The following is a 27,184-nucleotide window of genomic DNA, read 5'->3' as shown; positions in this document are numbered from 1 at the left end:
CAAGAAATACAGTAAGTTCTAAAGTAATTTCCCTTTCTCATTTAATTATACAACCATCTGTTGTATGTTTTGTACAACTTCTCATTAAAATGCATTGTTTCCCTGCGTCTGAGTACTAGTTTCCAGTAATTCATTTTTCACTCTGTAGGTATAATAATGACTTCTCTCCTCTGTGTGAAATTTTTGACTTTTAAAGGGGTTGTCCACTACTTGGACAACCCCTTCTCATTCCTTATGTTTGGTCCTATTAAAATAAAAACACTTATATTACCTTCCATGCCGGCACGGTTTCAGCACTTGTGTTTTGGGAGCTCATGTAAGGTTGCTTTGTCATGTGAACCCTGCGTTCAAATTAGCGCAGGCATCACTGTTCTCCCCTTTGGACAAATTGATCAATAAGAGGAAATCATAGAGAAGTCACAGCCCTGGCTTTCTGTTGATGTTCAATATGTCCAAAGGGGAAGACAGTGAACAGGACCTGATTGGGCGCAGGGTTCCTGTGATGTAACAACCTCATATAAGCCCCGGGAATGCAAGTGCCGACACCACTGGAACAGCGCAGGTGTGGAAAGAAAGTATGAGTATTCTTTATTTTAACGAAGCCAAACATGAGGAATGACAAGGGGTTGCCATACTAGTGTACAATCCCTTTAAGAATATACAATTTTCGGTTAAAACATTTCCAACACTTCTCTGATGTTTTTAAAGAATTGCTTTTCAATTAAAACATTTCCCACATTAAGAGCATGAAAAAGGCTTCTCCCCTGTGTGAGTTCTCTGATGTGTGATAAGATTTGATTTATCTGTAAAACATTTCCCACATTCTGAGCAGGAAAAAGGCTTCTCCACTGTGTGAGTTCTCTGGTGCTTAACCAAATTTGATTTTTGTTTAAAATATTTCCCACATTCTGAACATGACAAAGGCTTCTCCCCTGTGTGAGTTTTCTGATGTGTGATAAGATTTGATTTGTCTGTAAAACATTTCCCACATTCTGAACAGGAAAAGGGCTTCTCACCTGTGTGGGTTCTCTGGTGAATAACAAGTTCTGATTTCTGGTTAAAACATTTCCCACATTCTGAACATGAAAAAGGCTTCTCTCCTGTGTGATTTCGCTGGTGCCTAACCAAACTTGAGTTAAGATTAAAACATTTCCCACATTCTAAACAGGAAAAAGGCTTCTCCCCTGTGTGAGTTCTCTGGTGCCTAACCAAACTTGAGTTAACATTAAAAGATTTCCCACATTCTAAACAGGAAAAAGGCTTCTCCCCTGTGTGAGTTCTCTGGTGCCTAACCAAATCTGATTTCTGTTTAAAACATTTTCCACATTCTGAACAGGAAAAAGGCTTCTCTCCTGTGTGAATTCTCTGGTGCTTAATCAAATCTGATTTTTCGTTAAAACACTTCCCACACACACACTTGGAACAAGAAAATCTGTTCTCTGCTGTGTGAATTTTTTGATGTTTAAGAAAAGACTTTTCGTGTGGAAAATTATTTCCATATTCTGAACTTGATAATGGCTTCTTTGGTTTAGGAGTAGTTTGTTTTTTAATGCTTATTTTGCAACTATGATTTTCCTTAGTAGTCGGTAATGAATCAGAAGACAGGACCTGTTTCAAAGGATCAGATGACAGATCTTTGCTGTGAAGGGATAATGGTATATCCGGAGTAATGGCATTCACTTCAGTTGTATCCTGTGGGATCTTTAGATCATCTGATTTAAAAACTGAAGATGTCAGCTGTCCCTCTGATCTCCTGGTACAGTCATCTGGTAATAAATCTGCTAAGAATAAAACCAATTATTATTTTAGAATATAATATCCACACATTTTATATTTTTTAACATTTCTGCTTAAACTGTCAGTAAAAATGGCACGTTATGTAAAAAATTTGAATTATTCACCAAGACAAAGACAGTTCAAAGTCTAATAGAAAACCTCATAGTATGAATAAGAGGAGCGTGGTGTTCAACTGTTGTTCATTCTGCCTCACAAATATGGAATAAAAATCACTTAAATAATGTTATGTAGGTGTGAGGGAGGGCCAGGGCTGTAGTTGTGGCTGAGGCTAATGGCTCTTGTGTGCTCTGGTCTCCCGTCACATGAAAATAATGTCCATTAATCAGTGTATCTGTTTCTCTGCTCTCTGCACCTTCAGGATCTCCTCTGAGATGCCTCAGACCCCTTCTATCCGATTGTGCGCAAACAGAGACACAGTCCAGTTGCAACTTAAAATGTAGAACTTTACTACTTTCTTTGCACAGCACATCCTTGTCAAATACATCATCAGCATAGGGTTCCATACAGTCCACATTCTCCACTTTCCCTGCACTTCTTCCTACAGCTTTCAGTACATGCCCGGGTCATACTGCCGCTTGCACTAATGCAGCATCCTCCTTGTCCAGACCCTCTGCGCTTGGGGGTTCCCTCTGCTGTTTCGTCCCGGATCTGAGGGCAACAGCCCATGCGATGATCTGCCACAGGATAGAGCCACCTGTGTCCCCGTACTGTTCTGACCTTGTCTTTAGTCTCTGCTCCACTACTGCTGACACCCTGTTGCAGAGACTGTCCTTCTGGCCTCACTGGGCCCTGGATGGCTGGGTAACTTGCTTCAAAGTTGTGTAGCTGTCTGCCCTGTGTGGGCCCTAAGCCCTACTGACTCACTATCCAGAATCCCTCCTCCTTACTCGCAGACACCTCTTCCTATATTAACTACTTACAGTGTGCTGTGTAACTAAACACTATTAGGTCCCCATCTTGTGGACTATCTAGGTACTTCACTTTCCCTCGTAAAAGTATTTTACATATATACAATGATAAAGGACAAAACACTATTTATAGTAGCAGCAATCAAATGTAACCCTTTAGTTTACCAGAACGTATATGAGGGTATAAGACGGACTTTGCCACCCCTTTCATTGGCAAAAATAATACCACAAAAGTTCCACTCATCTTACAAAAAACAAGTTCCCTCTCAGGTTCACCACCTGTCAATGGAAAAACAGAGGTTTACTCATTATTAGTGGCTCAAAGGCTATTGAAAAGCAACATGGCTTCCATAAACTAATCCACCAATATCCGCTCTCCCAAAGTCAAATTTCCCCCTCGCTTCTGAGCCTTGCAGTGTGCCCAAACCACATTTAGCATCCATGTATTTGGCATTGCTGTAATGAGAAGAACCCACTTAATTTGCTGTGTGTGTCCTGCTGCACAATCTGGGCACTATGTGCTCGGTAATAAAATGGCATATTTGAAATTTTTACTCTCCAACATCCATTGCGTGTTAATAGAGGAGACGTCAGAACCAGAAGCTCTGAGTGGCACTAGCTCTGTCCTCAGCCACTAAGGTTAGGGAGCCTGGGACCAGCAGCACCATCCAGTCTGGCACTATGGATGTGTGTGCTGTCCAGCTGAAGTAATCTGCTCCCTGCTTCAGCCAACTGGAAAGCACCACACCCTACTAAAGCCTGAAACATATTGCTGGAATTAATCTGATCAGTAAATAGCTTAGCAATAAAAATGTCAAAACACTAGAATTACTTTTTTGTTGTTGCTGCAACATTGCATTAAAATGCAATAACGGGCGATCAAAAGATTGTATCTAGTGATGAGTGAGTATACTCGTTGCTCGGGTGTCCTCCGAGTATTTTGGTGTGCTCGGAGATTTAGTTTCTGTTGACGCAGCTGCACCCGCATATGCGACTCCATTAGTATGTCGTGTTCAACGACCTGTGTGCGCCCTGGCAATTCCGAGAATAGATCACGGTTCTGTTGCAGCAGCTCTCGACATTGCAGAGACATTAACGCCAACTCAGAAGCAGCAATGACAAACTCTTCGACCTTGGCTTCGGGATAGGCCCCCAGGCAAAGAGCTTCCAGTGGTTCATGTTCCAACCAGGGTTTGAGCAGGTTCACATGGTACACCTGGTACAGCTTCCTGCGAATGGGCTGGTGTATCTTATAATTCATGCCCCCGAGTTTCTCCAGGACCTCATACGGGCCTTGACACTTGGCTAGAAACTTGCTCTACACCGTTAGTATGAGTACTAGCACGCTGTCACTGGACTGGAACTGCCTCAGCCTTGCTGATCGGTTGTACACCTTGCCTTTGGCCTCCTGCACCTGGAGATGTTCCTTCACGTTAGGCATTACATGAGCCATCCTCTCCTGCAGCTGGGTGACATGCTCTATCACGCTTTGGTGTGGTGTGACCTCGGCTTTGCCGGTTTCCTTGGCAATGTTCAGGAGCCCTCGTTGATGTTGGCCGTACATAAGCTCGAACGGTGAGAACCCCGTGGATGCCTGTGGAACTTCTCTATTGGAAAAAAGCAAGAACGGGAGCAGATAGTCCCAGTCTCGACAGTCCTTCTGATCGACCCTCTTGAGCATGGCCTTCAAGGTCTTGTTGAAGCGCTCCACCAGGCCATCGGTCTGCGGATGGTACACGGAGGTTTGCAGATGAGTGATCTGGAGGACTCTACACAGCTCCCTCATCACTTTGCTCATAAACGGTCCTGGCAAAGATGTGTACCAGCTCCCGGGCAATACTCTTAGCTAACGAGTTCCTCAGTGGCACTGATTCGGGGTATCGGGTCGCATAATCCATAACAACCTTGATGTATTGTTGGCCGCGTGCCGACATAACAAGAGGACCCACCAAGTCCATAGCTATTCTCTTGAATGGAATTTCTATCATTGGCAATGGAACTAAGGGACTTCTGAAGTGAGACCCAGGGGCAGCTATGTGGCAGGTAGGGCAAGACCTACAATAATCTAGAATTTCACGGCAACAACCTGACTAATAAAATCTCTCCAGTACTCCCTCCTGGGTTTTCTCTACCCCTAGATGACCACCCAGTATATGTGCATGGGCCATATCTACAACCCACCGCCGGTACAATGTCAGAACTAACCATTGTTCCACAATTTCTCTACTCCTCAATTTAGTCACCCAGCACAGTAGGTCACTAGTCATTGCAAAATCAGGGAACCTCGTGTCAGCCCCGGGCTCTTGAGCAAACCCATTACATACAGTGACATTTTCAAAAGCATATTTCAATGTGAGGTCTCAAAGCTGAGCAGTCCCGAAGTTCACTCCGAACACCTCCAAGTCAGGGAATCAGGGCTCCTGTTGTGAATTCTCTCTTTGTCTTCCCTCTGGTGATTACTGAAGGTAGTGGAGCTGGTCAGATTGACAGAGGGGTTGTGAGTTCTCTTTCTGGACTCCCTCTTGTGGATACTGGAGGTAGTGGAGCTGATCTGATTGACAGAGGCTTGCCACCTGATAATGAAGAAGACGATTGGAGATCTGGGGTTTCTGATTGGAATTTAAGACAGCTGACTCCCTCTATCCCTGCTGGTGATTTTCTTCTTGTGCCTTCTAGGTCTGATTTCTCCTGCTCTTTCCCTGCATGGTTCAGCTAAGTGGTTAATTTGTTATTCTGTTTGCATTTGATCTGGTTTTGATTATCTCTGCTTTGTGCGGGTCAGCCAGCTCTGGCTGGGGCTGTGCTGAATCACAGCCCATATGTTAATGCATGTGCCAGTTTGTTTTGTCCCTTTTTATATTGGTCTCTTTTTGCTTTGCTTTCAGAATATACCAGAGTGCTGATATAGTGGGGGTGAAGTAGTGCGACTTCAGTGTTTTTTGTGCATCAGATGTGTTGGACTTTTTGCAGGGTTTTTTGCGTGATTGCAGACAGTGTCTTTCCTTTCCTGTCCTGTCTAGTCAGTGTGGGCCCCATCGTTTGCTCAGTCTATTTTTCTGCCTGCGTTTGTGTTTTCATCTTGTCTCACCGACAATATATGTTTGGGGGCTATCTATTCCTTTGGGGTCTGCTCAGGGGCAGTTTAGATTTCCCCTTTCTTACTTTAGGCTTAGTTAGCTCTCCGGCTGTGCCGAGGCGTCTAGAATCATCGTAGGCACGCTCCACGGCTACTGCTAGTTGTGTGGATAGGATCAAGGGTCTGCAATCCGCTTAGTTACCAACCTCTCTGGTTTTCTGTGGCTTAGCTTGGGCCTGCTATCCTCCTCGGTGCCCATTCATAACAGAATCTCCAGCCTAACTGTAGACTCTAGGGTACTCTAAAGAAGGAAAGAATTAAAAAAAAAAAAGTGTCACAATTTTTTAAATATATTTTTTCCTCTTTTTTTTCTGGGGCTGTAGGAGGATATTTTTTTCTCTCTTCCCCAACCTCATGGGTCTTATCATCACAGTCTGTCCCCATGGTTACTCTGTTAACAGGGTAGTCCTTGGCGTCTCCATGTATGCTGCGGACACCCACCAACTTATTGAGAATTAACTGGTGGAGTAGTGCAGCATTGATTAGTGTCACCAGACTTCCAGAGTTCAGCAGCCCGAGGACTAGTGTTGAGCATTCCGATACTGCAAATATCGGATACCGGTATCGGAAGTCCCCATAATGCAATGAGCCACTGTTGTGGCTGTGATTGGCTGCTGAAATGATGTCATCATGATGCGCGGTCTGTGCTGACTGCGGGGGGTCTGTGCCGACTGTCGGGGGTGTGTGCCGGCTGCCGGTGGTCTGTATGGGCCTCTCGGGGGTCTGTACAGGCCTGTCGGGCGCCTGTGCCGGCTGTCGGTGGTCTGTGCCGGCTGCCGGGGGCCTGTGCCGGCTGCCGGTGGTCTGTACGGGCCTCTCGGGGGCCTGTGCCGGCTGTCGGTGGTCTGTGCTGGCTGCCGGGGGCCTGTGCCGGCTGCCGGGGGCCTGTGCCGGCTGCTGGTGGTCAGTGCGGGCCTGCTAGGGGTCTTGTGTGTGTGCAGGCATCGTCCGATGGGACTACAAGTCCCATCAGGCGATGCCTGCTACAATGACAGTGATTGACACATTAGCCAGAAACAAGCAATCAAGATTTCTGGCTCTCACAGACCTGTAACTTCTTCTTTAAGAGTCTCCTCTTTCCTCCACTCATTACCTGTAGTAATGGCACCTGTTTAAACTTGTTATCAGTATAAAAAGACACCTGTGCACACCCTCAAACAGTCTGACTCCAAACTCCACTATGGTGAAGACCAAAGAGCTGTCAAAGGACACCAGAAACAAAATTGTAGCCCTGCACCAGGCTGGGAAGACTGAATCTGCAATAGCCAACCAGCTTGGAGTGAAGAAATCAACTGTGGGAGCAATAATTAGAAAATGGAAGACATACAAGACCACTGATAATCTCCCTCGATCTGGTGCTCCACGCAAAATCCCACCCCGTGGGGTCAGAATGATGACAAGAACGGTGAGCAAAAATCCCAGAACCACGCGGGGGGACCTAGTGAATGAACTGCAGAGAGCTGGGACCAATGTAACAAGGCCTACCATAAGTAACACACTACGCCACCATGGACTCAGATCCTGCAGTGCCAGACGTGTCCCACTGCTTAAGCCTGTACATGTCCGGGCCCGTCTGAAGTTTGCTAGAGAGCATTTGGATGATCCAGAGGAGTTTTGGGAGAATGTCCTATGGTCTGATGAAACCAAACTGGAACTGTTTGGTAGAAACACAACTTGTCGTGTTTGGAGGAAAAAGAATACTGAGTTGCATCCATCAAACACCATACCTACTGTAAAGCATGGTGGTGGAAACATCATGCTTTGGGGCTGTTTCTCTGCAAAGGGGCCAGGACGACTGATCCGGGTACATGAAAGAATGAATGGGGCCATGTATCGTGAGATTTTGAGTGCAAACCTCCTTCCATCAGCAAGGGCATTGAAGATGAAACGTGGCTGGGTCTTTCAACATGACAATGATCCAAAGCACACTGCCAGGGCAACGAAGGAGTGGCTTCGTAAGAAGCATTTCAAGGTCCTGGAGTGGCCTAGCCAGTCTCCAGATCTCAACCCTATAGAAAACCTTTGGAGGGAGTTGAAAGTCCATGTTGCCAAGCGAAAAGCCAAAAACATCACTGCTCTAGAGGAGATCTGCATGGAGGAATGGGCCAACATACCAACAACAGTGTGTGGCAACCTTGTGAAGACTTACAGAAAACGTTTGACCTCTGTCATTGCCAACAAAGGATATATCACAAAGTATTGAGATGAAATTTTGTTTCTGACCAAATACTTATTTTCCACCATAATATGCAAATAAATTGAAAAAAAAACAGACAATGTGATTTTCTGGATTTTTTTCTCAGTTTGTCTCCCATAGTTGAGGTCTACCTATGATGTAAATTACAGACGCCTCTCATCTTTTTAAGTGGTGGAACTTGCACTATTGCTGACTGACTAAATACTTTTTTTCCCCACTGTATGTTGCATGAATGTAGTATATATGTAGCATGTATGTAGTATGTATGTATGTTGTATGAATGTAGTATATATGTAGTATGTATGTATGTATGTTGTATGAATGTAGTATGTATGTAGCATGTATGTTGTATGAATGTAGTATATATGTAGTATGTATGCAGTATATATGTATGTTGTTTGAATGTAGTATATATGTAGCATGTATGTAGTATATATGTATGTTGTATGAATGTAGTATATATGTAGCATGTATGTAGTATGTATGTATGTTGTATGAATGTAGTATATATGTAGCATGTATGTAGTATATACAGTGGGGAAAAAAAGTATTTAGTCAGTCAGCAATAGTGCAAGTTCCACCACTTAAAAAGATGAGAGGCGTCTGTAATTTACATCATAGGTAGACCTCAACTATGGGAGACAAACTGAGAAAAAAAAATCCAGAAAATCACATTGTCTGTTTTTTTTTCATTTTATTTGCATATTATGGTGGAAAATAAGTATTTGGTCAGAAACAAGCAATCAAGATTTCTGGCTCTCACAGACCTGTAACTTCTTCTTTAAGAGTCTCCTCTTTCCTCCACTCATTACCTGTAGTAATGGCACCTGTTTAAACTTGTTATCAGTATAAAAAGACACCTGTGCACACCCTCAAACAGTCTGACTCCAAACTCCACTATGGTGAAGACCAAAGAGCTGTCAAAGGACACCAGAAACAAAATTGTAACCCTGCACCAGGCTGGGAAGACTGAATCTGCAATAGCCAACCAGCTTGGAGTGAAGAAATCAACTGTGGGAGCAATAATTAGAAGATGGAAGACATACAAGACCACTGATAATCTCCCTCGATCTGGTGCTCCACACAAAATCCCACCCCGTGGAGTCAGAATGATCACAAGAACGGTGAGCAAAAATCCCAGAACCACGCGGGGGGACCTAGTGAATGAACTGCAGAGAGCTGGGACCAATGTAACAAGGCCTACCATAAGTAACACACTACGCCACCATGGACTCAGATCCTGCAGTGCCAGACGTGTCCCACTGCTTAAGCCTGTACATGTCCGGGCCCGTCTGAAGTTTGCTAGAGAGCATTTGGATGATCCAGAGGAGTTTTGGGAGAATGTCCTATGGTCTGATGAAACCAAACTGGAACTGTTTGGTAGAAACACAACTTGTCGTGTTTGGAGGAAAAAGAATACTGAGTTGCATCCATCAAACACCATACCTACTGTAAAGCATGGTGGTGGAAACATCATGCTTTGGGGCTGTTTCTCTGCAAAGGGGCCAGGACGACTGATCCGGGTACATGAAAGAATGAATGGGGCCATGTATCGTGAGATTTTGAGTGCAAACCTCCTTCCATCAGCAAGGGCATTGAAGATGAAACGTGGCTGGGTCTTTCAACATGACAATGATCCAAAGCACACCGCCAGGGCAACGAAGGAGTGGCTTCGTAAGAAGCATTTCAAGGTCCTGGAGTGGCCTAGCCAGTCTCCAGATCTCAACCCTATAGAAAACCTTTGGAGGGAGTTGAAAGTCCGTGTTGCCAAGCGAAAAGCCAAAAACATCACTGCTCTAGAGGAGATCTGCATGGAGGAATGGGCCAACATACCAACAACAGTGTGTGGCAACCTTGTGAAGACTTACAGAAAACGTTTGACCTCTGTCATTGCCAACAAAGGATATATCACAAAGTATTGAGATGAAATTTTGTTTCTGACCAAATACTTATTTTCCACCATAATATGCAAATAAAATGAAAAAAAAACAGACAATGTGATTTTCTGGATTTTTTTTTTCTCAGTTTGTCTCCCATAGTTGAGGTCTACCTATGATGTAAATTACAGACGCCTCTCATCTTTTTAAGTGGTGGAACTTGCACTATTGCTGACTGACTAAATACTTTTTTTCCCCACTGTATGTATGTTGTATGAATGTAGTATATATGTAGCATGTATGTAGTATGTATGTATGTTGTATGAATGTAGTATATATGTAGTATGTATGTAGTATGTTTTTTTTTTTTACATTCAACACCTTAGCCGGATGATGGGACTACTACTGTCCCATCATTGGCTAATGTGTCAATCACTGTCATTGTATCAGGCATCGCCCGATGGGACTTGTAGTCCCATCGGACGATGCCTGCACACACACAAGACCCCCGGCAGGCCCGCACAGACCACCGGCAGCCGGCACAGGCCCCGGCAGCCGGCACAGACCATCGACAGCCGGCACAGGCCCCCGAGAGGCTCGTACAGACCACCGGCAGCCGGCATAGGCCCCCGACAGTCGGCACAGACCCCCGAGAGGCCCGTACAGACCACCGGCAGCCGGCACAGGCCCCCGACAGGCCTGTACAGACCCCCGAGAGGCCCGTACAGACCACCGGCAGCCGGCACAGGCCCCCGACAGTCGGCACAGACCCCCGAGAGGCCCGTACAGACCACCGGCAGCCGGCACAGGCCCCCGACAGGCCTGTACAGACCCCCGAGAGGCCCGTACAGACCACCGGCAGCCGGCACAAGCCCCCGACAGTCGGCACAGACCCCCGAGAGGCCCGTACAGACCACCGGCAGCCGGCACAGGCCCCCGACAGTCGGCACAGACCCCTGAGAGGCCCGCACAGACCCCGCCCGCACACACAGACACGCACAGTGTCCAAGGCAAGAAAGGGTTTTTTTTAATTCCGATATTTCTGTCCCATTGACTTGAATGGGACTTCCGGTATCGGAATCGGCGATACCGATACTTTTTGGGGTATCGGGCCGATCCAATCCGATCTGATATTTCTGAATATCGGATGGTATCGCTCAACACTACCGAGGACTCTTATCACATTGGCGGAGACGGAACACTACTGGGGACCGTTGCTGGGTTTACAGTCTACACTGCAGACCTGGTAAGCATAATACAAGCATCATCTGCCGAAACTGCAGTCCATGGGTTCAGGGGGCATATTGCACCGGGCGGCTACGTGCCCGGGAATGTGACACTGCCAACAGACCACGTCTTTCATCCCAGTCTAAGAGGTCCCCTCAGCAGGATTGGGTCGTCACCCAGTTGTGGGTCTAGCCTCCCTCTTTGGTGATCCCGCTCCCTTTTGGGTATCCCAGTACAGGGATGTAGTAACATCTGGTCTCCCCAGGGATTTTTCCACCACCTGGTACCTCTCAACCAATCCAAGCAAATGAGGTCTTTGTTATAGGGGAATCTAACTACTCAAATATTAACTGGGAAACAGAGACATGCGAAACCCATAAAGGCAACAGGTATCTGCTAATAGCCAAGAATAATTATCTTTCACAATTAGTGCAGAATTCAACCAGAGGAGCAGCACTTTTAGACCTAATACTATCTAATAGACCTCAAGGAATAACAAATCTGCAGTTTGTCAGGTATCTGGGAAATAGCGACTACAACATTGTACAGTTTCACTTGTCTTTCGCTATGGGGACTTGTCAGGGAGTCAAAAATCACTGAATTTTAGGAAGGCAAAGTTTGGCCAGTTAAGAGATGCCCTTAATCTGGTTGACTGGGATAATGTCCTCAGAAATAAGAATACAGATAATAAATGGGAAATGTTTAAGAACATCCTAAATAGGCACTGTAAGCAGTTTATACCTTGTGGGAATAAAAGGACAAGAAATAGGAAAAAATTAATGTGGCTAAACAAAGAAGTAAGAGGGGCAATTAACAGTAAAAGAAAGTATTGAAACTACTAAAGCAGGATGGCACCGTTGAAGCTCTAAAAAACTATAGGGAGAAAAATAATTTATCAAAAAAACTAATTAAAGCTGCCAAAAAGGAAACAGAGAAGCACATTGCTAAGGAGAGTAAAACTAATCCCTAACTGTTCTTCAACTATATCAGTAGTAAAAGAATCAACACTTAAAATGTAGGCCCCTTAAAAAAATTGTGAGGAAAGAATGGTTGTACATGACAATCAAAAAGCTAATACACTGCTCAAAAAAATAAAGGGAACACTTAAACAACAGAATATAACTCCAAGTAAATCAAACTTCTGTGAAATCAAACTACCCACTTAGGAAGCAACACTGATTGACAATCAATTTCACATGCTGTTGTGCAACTGGAATAGACAACAGATGGAAATTATTGGCAATTATCAAGACACACTCAATAAAGAAGTGGTTCTGCAGGTGGGGACCACAGACCACAACTCCACACCAATGTTTTCTGGTTGATGTTTTGGGCACTTTTGAATGTTGGTTGTGCTTTCACACTCGTGGTAGCATGAGAGAGACTCTACAACCCACACAAGTTGCTCCAGTAGTGCAGCTCATCTAGGATGGCACATCAATGTGAGCTGTGGCAAGAAGGTTTGCTGTGTCTGTCAGCGTAGTGACCAGAGGCAGGAGGCGCTACCAGGAGACAGGCAAGTACACCAGGAGACGTGGAGGGGGCCATACGAGGGCAACAACCCAGCAGCAGGACCGCAATCTCCGCCTTTGTGCATGGAAAAACATGAGGAGCACTGCCAGAACCCTGCAAAATCACCTCCAGCAGACCAAAAATGTGCATGTGTCTGCACAGACAGTTAGAAACCGACTCCATGAGGATGGTCTGAGAGCTCGACATCCACAGATGGGGGTTGTGCTCACAGCCCAACACCGTGCAGGATGCTTGGCATTTGCTACAGAACACCAGGATTGGCAAATTCACCACTGGCGCCCTGTGCTATTCACAGATGAAAGCAGGTTCACACTGAGCACATGTGACAGACGTGACAGAGTCTGGAGACACTGTGGAGAGCGATCTGCTGCCTGCAACATCCTTCAGCATGACCGGTTTGACAGTGGGTCAGTAATGGTGTGGGGTGGCATTTCTTTGGAGGGCCGCACAGTGTTGGGCTGTGAGCACAACCCCCATCTGTGGACGTCGGGCACTCAGGCCATCCTCATGGAGTCGGTTTCTAACCATTTGTACAGACACATGCACATTTGTGGCCTGCTGGAGGTCATTTTACAGGGCTCTGGCAGTGATCCTCCTGTTACTCCTTGCACAAAGGCTGAGGTAGCGGTCCTGCTGCTGGGCTGTTGCCCACCTACGGCCCCCTTCACGTCTCCTGGTGTACTGGCCTGTCTCCTGGTAGCGCCTCCAGCCTCTGATCACTACTCTGACAGACACAGCAAACCTTTTTGCCACAGCTCGCATTGATGTGCCATCCTGGATGAGCTGCACTACCTGAGCCACTTGTGTGGGTTGTAGAGTCCATCTCATGCTACCACAAGTGTGAAAGCACAACCAACATTCAAAGCTGACCAAAACATCAGCCAGAAAGCATTGGTACTGAGATGTGATCTGTGGTCCCCACCTGCAGAACCACTCCTTTATTCAGGGTGTCTTGATAATTGCCAATATTTTCCATCTGTTGTCTATTCCATTTGCACAACATCATGTGACATTGATTGAACAGCATTGATTGTCAATCAGTGTTGCTTCCTAAGTGGACAGTTTGATTTCACAGAAGTTTGATTTACTTGGAGTTATATTCTGTTGTTTAAGTGTTCCCTTTATTTTATTATTGAGCAGTGTATAATAAACACCTTCTTCTCCACGGTATTCACAGTTGACAATAAAATGCTAGGTGAAATGCCGAGAAGCAAAGAAAACCCAATATTAAGGGTCATAAATCTAACCCAAGAAGAGTTGCGAAATCGGCTAAATAAGATTAAAATAGATAAATCTCTGGGTCCGGATGGCATACACCCACGAGTACTAAGAGAACTAAATAATGTAATAGACTAACCATTATTTCTTATATTTAGGGACTCTATAGTGATGGGGTCTGTTCCACAGGACTGGCGCATAGCAAATGTGGTACCAATATTCAAAAATGGCTCTAAAGTGAACCTGGAAATTATAGACCAGTAAGTCTAACCTCTATTGTTGGTAAAATATTTGAAGGGTTTCTGTTATTCTGGAATATATCAATGAGAATAACTGCTTAACTCCACATCAGCATGGGTTTATGAGGAATCGCTCCTGCCAAACCAAACTAATCTGTTTTTATGAAGAGGTAAGCTACAGACTGGACCAAGCTGAGTCATTGGATGTGGTATATCTTGATTTTTCCAAAGCGTTTGATACTGTTTCATAGAAAAAAGGAGCGGGGGAGGACGGATCCAAAGCACAACCAAGGGTCATAATAAAATTACTTTATTAAAGTGGTAAGGCAAGGGACAGTTACAAAATACTTCATAGCTAAAAAATCATTGCCAAAATGGAGACACAGGAAACCATGTTGACAATATTGCTACAAGGATGTATACCATAAATGGCAAGTGCCACATGACAGTATATATAATGAGAAAAAGCAGGAGCCTAAACAGCGAATATCTACTAGCATGGTGTTTCTAGTATAATGGTTGATAACCACGCTGTTAAGCAGTAAATCCAGCAACAATCAAAATACATTTGCATGTGAATAGAACATGTTACCTGGAATTAGTAGCAGGAGGCCAACAGAGGGTCCCTGTGTCATAAATTATTCTGAGTCTAAGAGCGTATACCGCTCGAAACGCGTACAGAACCTCCTGGGCACTCTCTGTGCGGCTATCCCATGTCAGGGTAAAAACTGCAATGATGACTATAGCAGCCATGCTTGTATTTTAATGAAATAAATAAAGAAAATTCTGGATTTTATTCCTTGAGCTGGACTTTCCTTTTTTCTATGAAGCATTTCAAGATGTCCAAGTGGAGACGTGTCCTTGCTCGGATCTTGCTGCAGCATCAATGATGGGTGAGCTGAACTAAATCATCTTTTTTCAATGTATTTGATACTGTTCCACACAAGAGGTTGGTACACAAAATGAGAATGCTGGGTCTGGGGGAAAATGTGTGTAAATGGGTAAGTAACTGGCTTAGTGATAGAAAGCAGAGGGTGGTTATAAATGATATATTCTCTAACTGGGAGGCTGTGACCAGTGGGGTACCGCAGGGGTCGGTGTTGGGACCTATTCTCTTCAACATATTTATTAACGATCTGGTAGAAGGTTTGCACAGTAAAATATCGATATTTGCAGATGATACAAAACGATGTTAATCAGGCAATACAAGAGAAGATAGTATTCTGCTACAGATGGATCTGGATAAGTTGGGAACTTGGGCTGAAAGGTGGCAGATGCGGTTTAACAATGATAAATGTAAGGTTATACACATGGGAAGAAGGAATCAATATCACCATTACACACTGAACGGTAAACCACTGGGTAAATCTGACATGGAGAAGGACTTGGGGATCCTAGTTAATGATAAACTTACCTGGAGCAGCCAGTGCCAGGCAGCGGCTGCCAAGGCAAACAGGATCATGGGGTACATTGAAAGAGGTCTGGATAAACATGATGAGAGCATTATACTGCCTCTGTACAAATCTCTGGTTAGACCGCACATGGAGTACTGTGTACAGTTTTGGGCACTGGTGCTCAGGAAGGATATAATGGAACTAGAGCGAGTACAAAGGAAGGCAACAAAATTAATAAATGGGATGGGGATCTACAATACCCAGAGAGATTAGGAAAATTAGGATTATTTAGTCTAGAAAAAATACAACTGAGGGGCGATCTAATAACCATGTATAAGTATATAAGGGGACAATACAAATACCTCTCTGAGATTCTGTTTATACAAAGGAAGGTGAAGGTCACAAGGGGGCATTCTCTGCGTCTGGAGGAGAGAAGGTTTTTCCACCAACATAGAAGAGGATTCTTTACTGTTAGGGCAGTGAGAATCTGGAATTCCTTGCCTGAGGAGGTGGTGATGGCGAACTCAGTCGAGGGGTTCAAGAGAGGCCTAGATGTCTTCCTGGAGAGTAACAATATTGTATCTTACAGTTATTAGTTTCTTTAGAAGTACGTAGATCTGGGGATTTATTCTGACCGAATATAGGCTGAACTGGATGGACAAATGTCTTTTTTCGGCCTTGCTAGCTATGTTACTATGTATGTTACTATGTCTGCATTTCAGGGGTCGCCCTGGGCAACCCAGGTCTGTATTGGCCTGAGTAAGGAAAGGATGAATCGGTCCATCACCACCCACTCGAACATCTGTGCCGGAGTGGACAACTCTGGCTGCAGCCACTCTTGGACCAGGTGTAGCAAGTCAAACATCTGTGAGCAAGGTGGTTTATCGCCAGCATATGACCAACGGTGGACTCGTTGAGCCCTTACAGACATTGTCACCCCCAGGCGTGCCAGTATCTCAGTTTTTAACTTCTCATACACCTTGGCATTCTGGAGGGCGAAGTCATAATATGCCTTCTGGGGCTCCCACGTCAGATATGGCACCAAAACCTCTGCTCACTGCTCCGGGCAGAAGTCTCTCCCGTTAAGCCACTCGCTCAAAAACTGTCAAGAAGGCTTCCACGTCATCGCCTGGGGTCATTTTCTGCATAGCTCGCCTTACCGTTTTCCGGGTGTATGCATCACCTTCTGGAGATGAAGAGGAGACTGATGGTCATACTCGAACCGTCTCTGCGAGGAGCTCCATTTGTTGCGCTAGCGCCTGCTTCTGAGATTGTTGAAGCTGCTGTATCAACAGCTTATTCGTTTCCTGATGTGATAGCTGTGCCTACTGACAAGCAAGTTTGTGCACGAGATGTTTCACCAGCTCCTCCATGTCGTTCTGGATGGCGGATTTAACCTAGGACATTTAATCGTCCACAGCCTCTATCCGGGTTTCTGTATCGCTGCCTGCACTCAAACCACGTGTGAGGGGTTGACTCACTCTGCTGCTTCACAAGGTAGACACAGGAACAGTTCTGGTAGTAATTCACCTGCTGGTTTATTATAGACTGCATAAACCTTAACAGGGATCAGAAAAATAAACAGAGCCTTTCTGGCATAAAGGTAAAACAAAGATAAAGTCTATCAGAGTCCTTGTCCTGCAGGCTTCACAGCAGGTAACGCACACAGCGTCCTTAGCTCCTATGGGAGCCACGTGGGAGTAGAACTTCTCTCCCAATACACCACCCAGACAGAACCACAGGTCCAGGTATAGATCTCATGTACTAGTCACAAGATCATGACATCACTTCAGGTCCTCAAACACCTGCAGGGAAAGGGGTGCGGTGAACATCCTCTCTCCTGCTCTGCGGATGCTCACATGAAACTGGATCATTGAACTCTGAATATGGCCTCTTAGCACCTAGTGTGCTAGAAACACAAAAACATTCCGGTTTCACATTACTGACCGCTGCATGCGCAGTGACACGTACCTTCTTTCCTCTACAAAGCCAGTGAATCTGTCACAGTATATTACAGCCATCAGCCACGCACAGCTTAGAGATATATCATCATGACACAGGTGTAATGTTTTTTATGTAGTTTATCACAATCCTGTTTGAAGTTAGTCGGTTTTAAAAGAAATGTAAAAGTTAGGATAAGGGGAAACTCTGTTCTTATTGTACAGAAATTCACACTTGCCCTCACTGCACATTCAATGTCGTAGATTATAAAAGTGAAGTTTGGCCAGAAAGACTGGACCTGGTCTTGTAGGGACCATATGAGAACATTCAGCAGCACAGAAGGGAGAGAAGGGAGATTCACCCCATAAGATATCAGGGATCTAGGAAGTCAACAGCATCATTACCCTCCACTTTCTCTTACAGACCCATTATTATATTTTTTCTTCAAGTGATTTTCTAACTTATCGGCACATTCTACATACGCTATCATTTGGCTTTGTAGTTTACAGATCTCGGCAGGTAACAGTCAGTATCTTAAAATCCTAGGAGGTAGGTAGATCCTCCAGGTTGTAAATTCTATAGAAAAGTTTTACGATGTACAATACAAAATAATATTGTAGTACCGTGTTAGCCAGAAAATAGATGTAAATACTTATGTCCCCCCAAAAAATTGAGAAAAGTATTCAAGCAGTGATACCTTTATTGGCTAACCAGAGAAATTATATTTGCAAGCTTTCAGGGCTCAGAAGGCTCCTTCATCAGGCTGGATTACAAGTGAATTACTGAGAGGAGACGGCAACATTTAAATAGAAAAGAATGTTAGACCCTTTGCTAGAACTTTGATAGAAATGTTGCCGTCTCCTCTCAGTAATTCACTTGTAATCTAGCCTGATGAAGGGGCCTTCTGAGCCCTGAAAACTTGCAAATATAATTTCTCTGGTTAGCCAATAAAGGAATCACTGCTTGAATACTTTTCTCAATTTTTGGGGGGGGGGACATAAGTATTTACATCTATAGAAAATTTTCATGCCCAAAGTCATTTGAACAGTTTTGGGTGGAGAAGAATGTTGTAGTCTAGAGGCAAAATGGTGATCACATGATTCTGATACGGCCGGACTACACCACCGATAATGCAGCCACAGCCGGTGACTGAGAAGAATCTGTGACTTCTCTGCATTTAGTGGTTACTAGTCACCTGGGTAGTCATATGTAGGAATCTCCTCTTTCCATCGCTCATCACCCCTCACATACGTCTCTGTAGTATTAATATGGGTCAGATCTTCACCCTGAAACAAATATGGTAAAAGTCACAGACAGATGGAGAAATCACATCTATGATCAGCTCTAATCCTGCCATCTCCACCGTTCTCATTACACAAGTATAAAACATATAATACTGGTGGATACAACAAGACTGAGCAGGGTAATTCCATGTCAAGTGATCCCAATCTGAATTTTCTTTTTTACCTAATGTCTTCAGGTTTTTATTTTCTTTATTTTTTTGAACTGCTACTTTAATGAATTACAAAAAAAAGTTTTACATTTTTATTTCTATTACCGTAGTTAATTTTTATAGATTTCTAAAGTTTTTAAAAAGTCTGAATTTTGGGCTTGTATGATGTAATGTTACATTTTTGTTTAACATATCTTGTGTTAGAAATAAGATAAAGAGATGGGGGAGGCACCGTTTTGTTTAGAACGGTATTAGGCTTTAATTTGATATGTCACAAGATGATATTTGCTGATATTTTGTTTTTGAGGAGTCAAATTCAAAATTTTGATGGGCAATACTGTACGCTCTACAGCAGAGGTCCCCAACCTGTGACTCAGGAGTCTCTTGTGGCTCACGGGGCCCATGATGTGTGGTTCGCGTCTGTCTACCAGCTTGGTGCATTAGCACCAGGTCTAGCAATCAGCTATGAAGAATAGGTCTCCAGAGAGTGACTTTTGTGAGTAGCCCCTCATAGTAGTGCAGATTGGAGATGCGGTAAGGTAGGAACCCCTGGATCTTGGTATACTGCCTCAGTGTGATTTGTGTGGGCAGGCTTTGGCTGTCATTATACCAGTAATGGGGCCTCTGGGTGTCACTACTGAGAGTGTGGTGAGAGCTGGATGTGGCTTGCAAGCCTCGCTCAGAGCTGATTGTGGCTCTCAAGGTCAGAAGGGTTGGAGATCACTGCTCTATAGTAGCACAGTAATAAAAATGGAGTTGTTCAGTACTCTACACTGTGGATTTACAGTTTTACCTGAAGTCAGTATTAATACAAAAAGAAAACCATTAAACTATTAATAGGAATGCACTGAAAGTGAACACACCAGCCCGGATGTAGTACATGGACTCACTGGAAGCCTTTGTAGAGATTACTGTTGGTTTAACTCAGCAAGAGGGCACAGGACCAGGTGCGTCAGGTCATGGGTTCTCCTTTGCCTCTCTTGCTTTTACAATAATACTTTACTTCTCTCAGTATTGACCCCTTAATTTTCCCCTTTGGGTAATTATTTATTTGTCCTTTTTTATGTTAATTAATGCTATATTCCACACCTCTTCAGGGGTGCGCTTGTGGCAGTCGCCTTATCTGCTCAGGTTGTCTCCGTTGCTGGGCAGATCGGGGAGATTTTACTGGATTGGTGGAGAACAGTCTGAGTGGGAAGATTTGAGTGTTTATAAAGCTCATCTCACGGTCCAGGCAGCTGTTCATCGTGTGAAGAAGCAGCCGAAGCTTCCCTCCCAATAACTAAAAAAACATGAGTTTTTTATTTGAAAAACTTAGACCCTACACTGTTTGACCACAGACCAAACAGATCTGAATTCAAGATTTTCGAATTGACTCTGTTTATATAGAGGTTTTCTTTGTTTTTTTTTATTTAAGTGTGATCAAATTGACAGCCAAACTTGAATTTTGGTACAGATGTGGCTAGGAGCATATGAGGCACATGGGAATTTGCTGCTCATTTTTATTTCAGATTGATTTTTCGAAAATGCGTTTTGAAATTTTGCATTGATTTCTGCAAGAGTAAGATAATAACAAACATACTCTTGTGACATATCTGTTGAAAGTCTGTACTGTTCTAAGTTGAAAGGTGTTTTTCCCAGAAACTCACATTTTTTGTCCAGAATTTTGGAAATTAATTTAAAAAAACTAAAATTTATAGAAGTTTTCTTCTTCACATTTTGCATCCTCTAACACAGTATTACCACAGAATAAGTTCTCAAAAGAATTAAAAATCTAGTGGTAATATTCATTGGTTCACTTGACATGGAAAGAAACAGCACAAGACCTTCACAGCCATCTACACATCATAGGCGAGATCTCATGACACCTTCTCTCCATCTACCTGATGATCCTGAGGAACATTGGGATCTTCTTGTTTACAGTCCTGTGGAAGAAGAGGATGGGGACATCTCTCTGGTGTTGTCCTCTTACTGGATAGATCTGGAGGAAACACATACAGGGACTGAATTCATTCTTTACATACAGATAATTATAGGCCGTGTGTATTTAGTCCTGTCTATTACCTGGTGATGTGAGGGGCTGGGGAACCTCCATCATGACGTCCTTGTACAGATTTTTGTGTCCTTCTAAATACTCCCACTCCTCCATGGAGAAATAGACGGCGACATCCTGACTCCTTATAGGAACCTGGATCTGAATTTGGCAAATGGAATTTTGTCACCTCTTTCAACCAATCCCATGGTTTGATAAAGAAACTCCTCACTAAATATTGGTTTATTCTTAAGGGTGATCCTATATTATCTAGTTATATTCCTGGCCAACCTAGAACAATATTCCGAAGAAATCGCACGCTTCGGAACCTTGTTGCACCGAGTAATACTACCCTGATCCCATGTCACTCTTTGCTTCATCAAACGTCCTTGAGTCCGGGTTGCTATGCGTGCAGAACCACAAAGTGTCCCTGTTGTGCATCAATTTTAAATGGGGTAAAAGAATTTAAATCTAATATTTCCGGTTATCAGTTATAAAATTAATTATCGTGTTAACTGCCACTTTATATATGTAGTTTATTTAATTGAATGTGGCTGCGGCCTCCAATATATGTAGGTCGCACTATACAAACTACGCACGCAAGGTTGAAAAGCATCGGCAGAGTATTCGGAACGCAAAGCTTATCAAAACATTTTTTAACCACGCATCTTTTTTTAACCCTTGTTTTATTATGTTGCTTCATTTCTTTGTAATTTTATTCATCATGTGATTGGTTGTTTCTTACCCCTTCCTGTCTGTCATCAATAAACTGCTACCTGATGAAGACGGTGCAACCGTCGAAACGCATTGTGGATTGAAACAATATATCTGTGTTTTGGTGTTCCTAGTGCTCCTCTGACCGTGTGTTGACTCTTAACCCTTACTGCAACTGCCCTCCCTTGAAGGTGTGCGGCTGGAGCTGTGATGGTTCTCCTATTGACACTTAGCCCTCTCGGACCTGTCTCCCGGCGCTCCCCCAGTGACCGCTACATTTTCCTTCCGTACCTCATAGGAACCTGACACATACAATGGTACCTTCATCCCCCCGATCCCTTCATAGCGTTACTGTATAATATCCCAGCATTCCCAGCAGTGTCACCTCTCCAGTCAGCAGCTCAATCATCTTGTAGATGAGTTCTAGTATCTTCTGGTCATTGATGTCCTCATGTATCAGGGGGTGAGGTGGAGGCCCCATGATTGGGCTAAGGGGTCTTTCCCATCCCTCAGACACAGGGTCCTGACAGCGATCACTAGAGGTCTTCTTCACTACTGTGTAATCCTGGTTATGGAGAGACACATTAATAAATCTCTCTACAGACATTTCCAGAGTCCTCGCCTCTCCAGTTCTGTCCATCTGTTATTCCCATAGATAAGAGTGATGTAATGTGACGTCATCAGAATCTCTCACCTCTCCAGTAAGCCGGAAGAGGATCTCTAGGGTGAGGTGTAATATCCTCTCCACCATCTTGTCTCTGTCCATATCCATCCTCGATGGGTAAATCAGGAAAATTCTCTTATATAGAAGATCTTCACTGAGAGGATCCGATATTGTAGAGACCTGAATGAGAAGATGAGCCGATGTAACATCATAAAAATCCTGTTTAATAATACAATTACTGGAGATAATAAGGGAAACATATGAGGAGATTTATTATTTTACAGTATTTAGTTTTCTTCTTTACATCTACTAATAAAACCTATATATTTAGGCCACAGACAACAAGCAGTTTCCTCCTCGGAGTCGGCAGCTGAATACGTTCCTCATAGACTCATCTTCCATAACGCTAATTCTCGTCTCATTTCCCGACACTGGAATCGGCATTAGCAATACTGCAGGAGATATTCATTACACGGGACAGGAGAAATAACTACTTCATGATGAGGACGACATCTTCATCTTCTACTACGGCTCTAGAAACATATTTGGCCAGAGTCCGTCACTGACTCCATCCCCACCGGCCGTCTATATGAATGTCTCCCGTCTTCCCCGCACTGTAATCTTCTATCACGTTAGATCTCAGGTCTGATTCACACACAGAAGTTTGAGGCTTTTAGAAAAGATTCTTTGTAAGAACAAGACAGGAGATATCTGAGGCCAATGTCTCCATGTACAGGGTTTCTATTTCCCTGGATATGATGCTTTTTTTAGCATTTTCACTTTGGCTTCTATATATTACATGAAAAACACAAAAAAATAAATTAAAATTGAGGCGATGACAGTACTATGGGAACCTTAAACTGTGTGGGGGCCCGGTACTATGAGAGTAATACACGTTTCCTTGGTTCCCGTCTGTCATATTTGGCTCGTATCTATCAGTGTAAAAGGAACATAACCATGATTCTTATAAAGTGACAGCAAAAACCCCAAAAGAGTCTCTGTGCTGAAGTCAGGGCCGGCGTCCACTCACCATTAGGGTCACCGACACGCTAAGCGGGCCCAATGCTGGTGCTCGTGAGTGCCCCCCCCCCGCTTGCTCAGGGCCCCAGTATTTGCAATACTTACCTCTCTTCGTTTGTCAGCTGCGGCATCTTCTGCTCTCAACAGTCACAGCGCAGAGAGCCGGTAGATGGCGACGATGAGGAGTCCGGACCTGCGGATAGTGAGGAGAATGAAGGATTTCATTACTTTTTTATTGTTTGCAGTAATATATAAGGTGCGTGATATTGTGTAGAGGACAATACTGTCCGGATTCTGAGCTATTGGAGAATTTACAATAGATATCACTCATGTAATGGAAGAAGTGAGATCTTTTTCATTGTACAACACCTATATTTCTCTGCCGTATCTTTGCATCATGAATCATGGTATGTATTAAAGGGGCCACTGAGACTCTTTCACCCAGGGCCAAAGGAAACCTGGAATCGGCCCTGACAGTGTCTCTCCCCACCTACCTCCACCCGCAGAGCCGCACTCCACATATATGGCTGCTCGGTGCGCACAGGACCTGTGATGAGGTCACAGGAGGGGAGGAGTCAGGGGTCACATGATCAGGGGCCTCAGTGTATGCAGGACTCTGCTGTGCTGGTTGTCATGGTGCTGGATGAGGGGAAGTTTATGTGTGGGGTCAGGAGGGGGTTACAGTGTGGATGTAGCAGAGCTGTGTGTGTACGAGGTGTACGGAGCGGAGCCGTGTGTGTACGAGGTGTACGGAGCGGAGCCGTGTGTGTACGAGGTGTACGGAGCGGAGCCGTGTGTGTACGAGGTGTACGGAGCAGAGCCGTGTGTGTACAAGGTGTACGGAGCGGAGCCGTGTGTGTACGAGGTGTACGGAGCGGAGCCGTGTGTGTACAGTCATGGCCAAAAGTTTTGAGAATGACACAAATATTAATTTTTTACAAAGTCTACTGCTTCATTTTTTCTAATGGCAATTTGCATATACTCCAGAATGTTATAAAGAGTGATCAGCTTACAGCAATTACTTGCAAAGTCAATATTTGCCTAGAAAATGAACTTTATCCCCCAAAACACATTTCAACATCATTGCAGCCCTGCCTTAAAAGGACCAGCTAACATCGTTTCAGTGATTGCTCCATTAACACAGGTGTGGATGTTGATGAGGACAGGGCTGGAGATCAATCTGTCATGATTAAGTAAGAATGACACCACTGGACACTTTAAAAGGAAGCTGGTGCTTGGCATCATTGTTTCTCTTCTGTTAACCATGGTTATCTCTAAAGAAACACGTGCAGTCATCATTGCACTGCACAAAAATGGCCTAACAGGGAAGAGTATCGCAGCTAGAAAGATTGCACCTCAGTCAACAATCTATCGCATCATCAAGAACTTCAAGGAGAGAGGTTCCCTTGTTGCCAAAAAGGCTCCAGGGCGCCCAAGAAAGACCAGCAAGCGCCAGGACTGTCTCTTAAAAGTGTTTCAGCTGCGGGATCGGGCTACCAGCAGTGCAGAGCTTGCTCAGGAATGGCAGCAGGCAGGTGTGAGTGCATCTGCATGCACTGTGAGGTGGAGACTCTTGGAGCAAGGCCTGGTCTCAAGGAGGGCAGCAAAGAAGCCGCTTCTCTCCAGGAAAAACATCATGGACAGACTGATATTCTGCAAGAGGTACAGGGAGTGGACTGCTGAGGACCGGGGTAAAGTCATTTTCTCTGATGAATCCCCTTTTCGATTGTTTGGGACATCTGGAAAACGGCTTATTCGGAGAAGACCAGGTGAGCGCTGCCACCAGTCTTGTCTCATACCAACTGTCAAGCATCCTGAAACCATTCATGTGTGGGGTGGCTTCTCAGCCAAGGGAATGGGCTCTCTCTCAGTCTTGCCTAAAAACACAGCCATGAATAAAGAATGGTACCAGAATGTCCTCCAAGAGCAACTTCTCCCAACCGTCCAAGAGCAGTTTGGCGATCAACAATGCCTTTTTCAACATGATGGAGCACCTTGCCATAAAGCAAAGGTGATAACTAAATGGCTCAGGGAACAAAACATAGAGATTTTGGGACCATGGCCTGGAAACTCCCCAGATCTTAATCCCATTGAGAACTTGTGGTCAATCATCAAGAGACGGGTGGACAAACAAAAACCTTCAAATTCAGACAAAATAAAAGCATTGATTTTGCAAGAATGGACTGCTATCAGTCAGGATTTGATCCAGAAGTTGATTGAGAGCATGCCAGGGAGAATTGCTGAGGTCCTGAATAAGAAGGGTCAACACTGCAAATATTGACTTGCTGCATTAACTCATTCTAACTGTCAATATAACCTTTTGTTACTAATAATATGATTGCAATTATATTTCTGTATGTGATAAAAACATCTGACAAACACACATAAAAACCAGAGGGCAGCAGATCATGTGAAAATATAATATTTGTGTCATTCTCAAAACTTTTGGCCATGACTGTACAGCGCAGAGCCGTGTGTGTACGAGGTGTACGGAGCGGAGCCGTGTGTGTACGAGGTGTACAGAGCGGAGCCGTGTGTGTACGGCGCAGAGCCGTGTGTGTACGAGGTGTACGGAGCTGAGCCGTGTGTGTACGAGGTGTACGGAGCGGAGCCGCGTGTGTACGAGGTGTACGGAGCGGAGCCGTGTGTGTACGAGGTGTACGGAGCGGAGCCATGTGTGTACGAGGTGTACGGAGCGGAGCCGTGTGTGTACGAGGTGTACGGAGCGGAGCTGTGTGTGTACGAGGTGTACGGAGCGGAGCTGTGTGTGTACAAGGTGTACGGAGTGGAGCCGCGTGTGTGCGAGGTGTACGGAGCAGAGCCGTGTGTGTACGGAGCGGAGCCGTGTGTGTACGAGGTGTACAGAGCGGAGCTGTGTGTGTACGAGGTGTATGGAGCGCAGCGCTGTGTGTACGAGGTGTACGGAGCAGAGTCGTGTGTGTTCAAGGTGTACAGAGCAGAGCTGTGTGTGTACGAGGTGTATGGAGCACAGCGCTGTGTGTACGAGGTGTACGGAGCAGAGCCGTATGTGTACGAGGTGTATGGAGCAAAGTCGTGTGTGTATGAGGCGTACGGAGCGGAGCCATGTGTGTACGGGGTGTACGGAGCAGAGCCATGTGTGTACGGGGTGTACAGAGCAGAGCCGTGTGTGTACGAGGTGTACGGAGCAGAGCAGTATGTGTATGAGGTGTACGGAGCAGAGCCATGTGTGTACAGGGTGTACGGAGCAGAGCCGTGTGTGTACGAGGTGTATGGAGCAGAACCGTGTGTGTACAAGGTGTATGGAGCGGAGCCACGCGTGTACGAGGTGTACGGAGCAGAGCCGCGTGTGTATATAGCCGTGTTTGTATGGATCCCTGTGTGTACACTGTATACACCCATATACCCCAAGCTACGGTTGCAGACCCCTGTGTGTGTGGATCCACGTGTACGCTATATACACATATATACCCTCAGTTTCAGTTGCAGACCCCTGTGTGTACACTGTATACACCCTTATACCCCCAGCTTTGGGCACAGACCCCCGTGTGTACATCATATACACCTGTATACCTCCAGGAGGGCCGTCATCAGGGCATTACTGCCCTGACTGACGTATGGGGCCTGGTGGGCAGAGAGGGCCCGCATCGGGCCCAGTCTCCTCTGCTCACTGGGCCCCTACCGGCAGGTAAACCGGGCCCTTAGCACGTTAATAGTTAACTGCAGCCTGCCAATCGGAGGCTGGCAGCTGACATCAGCCGCAGCGCGCACATCGCCGGCGTCTGACGTCACTGTCAGTCACCGGCGAGTGCACGCTTCAGCTGAGTGGAGGGACGGAGCCTTGCCGCTGCAGCA

At 44.9% G+C, this 27,184-nt stretch overlaps 1 protein-coding gene across 2 annotated transcripts; it reads right to left on the bottom strand.

Annotated features, from left to right (window-relative positions):
- Window positions 1–738: 738 nt before the first annotated feature.
- On the bottom strand, window positions 739–23,545 carry LOC141072998 (uncharacterized). Of its 2 annotated transcripts, none has more exons than XM_073560270.1 (7): window positions 23,456–23,545; window positions 22,361–22,510; window positions 22,052–22,231; window positions 20,985–21,114; window positions 20,804–20,901; window positions 18,663–18,753; window positions 739–1,778 (listed from the first exon to the last, which is right to left on the bottom strand). In XM_073560270.1, the coding sequence occupies exons 2-7, from the start codon at window positions 22,436–22,438 to the stop codon at window positions 739–741; spliced, it is 1,617 nt and encodes a 538-aa protein (XP_073416371.1). In that variant the 5' UTR covers window positions 22,439–22,510; window positions 23,456–23,545. The 2 variants fall into 2 exon arrangements, with proteins under 2 accessions (XP_073416371.1, XP_073416372.1); XM_073560271.1 differs by having other exon boundaries at window positions 20,985–21,108.
- Window positions 23,546–27,184: the final 3,639 nt, after the last annotated feature.

The sequence above is a fragment of the Dendrobates tinctorius genome, unplaced genomic scaffold (genome assembly GCF_039654945.1).
Source record: "Dendrobates tinctorius isolate UK_male_01 unplaced genomic scaffold, ASM3965494v1 ptg000294l, whole genome shotgun sequence".
In the NCBI taxonomy this organism is placed as follows: Eukaryota; Metazoa; Chordata; class Amphibia; order Anura; family Dendrobatidae; genus Dendrobates; species Dendrobates tinctorius.
This window is presented reverse-complemented; position numbering and strand designations above follow the sequence as displayed.

Excerpts from the sequence above, each read along its gene's own strand:
- LOC141072998 (XM_073560270.1), bottom strand. The coding sequence starts at position 22,438 with ATGGATATGGACAGAGACAAGATGGTGGAGAGGATATTACACCTCACC. Across the intron at positions 21,115-22,051 it reads TTGAGCTGCTGACTGGAGAG|ATCCAGGTTCCTATAAGGAG; the intron begins GTGACACTGCTG and ends TGCCAAATTCAG. Across the intron at positions 1,779-18,662 it reads TCCTACATATGACTACCCAG|ATTTATTACCAGATGACTGT; the intron begins GTGACTAGTAAC and ends TATTCTTAGCAG.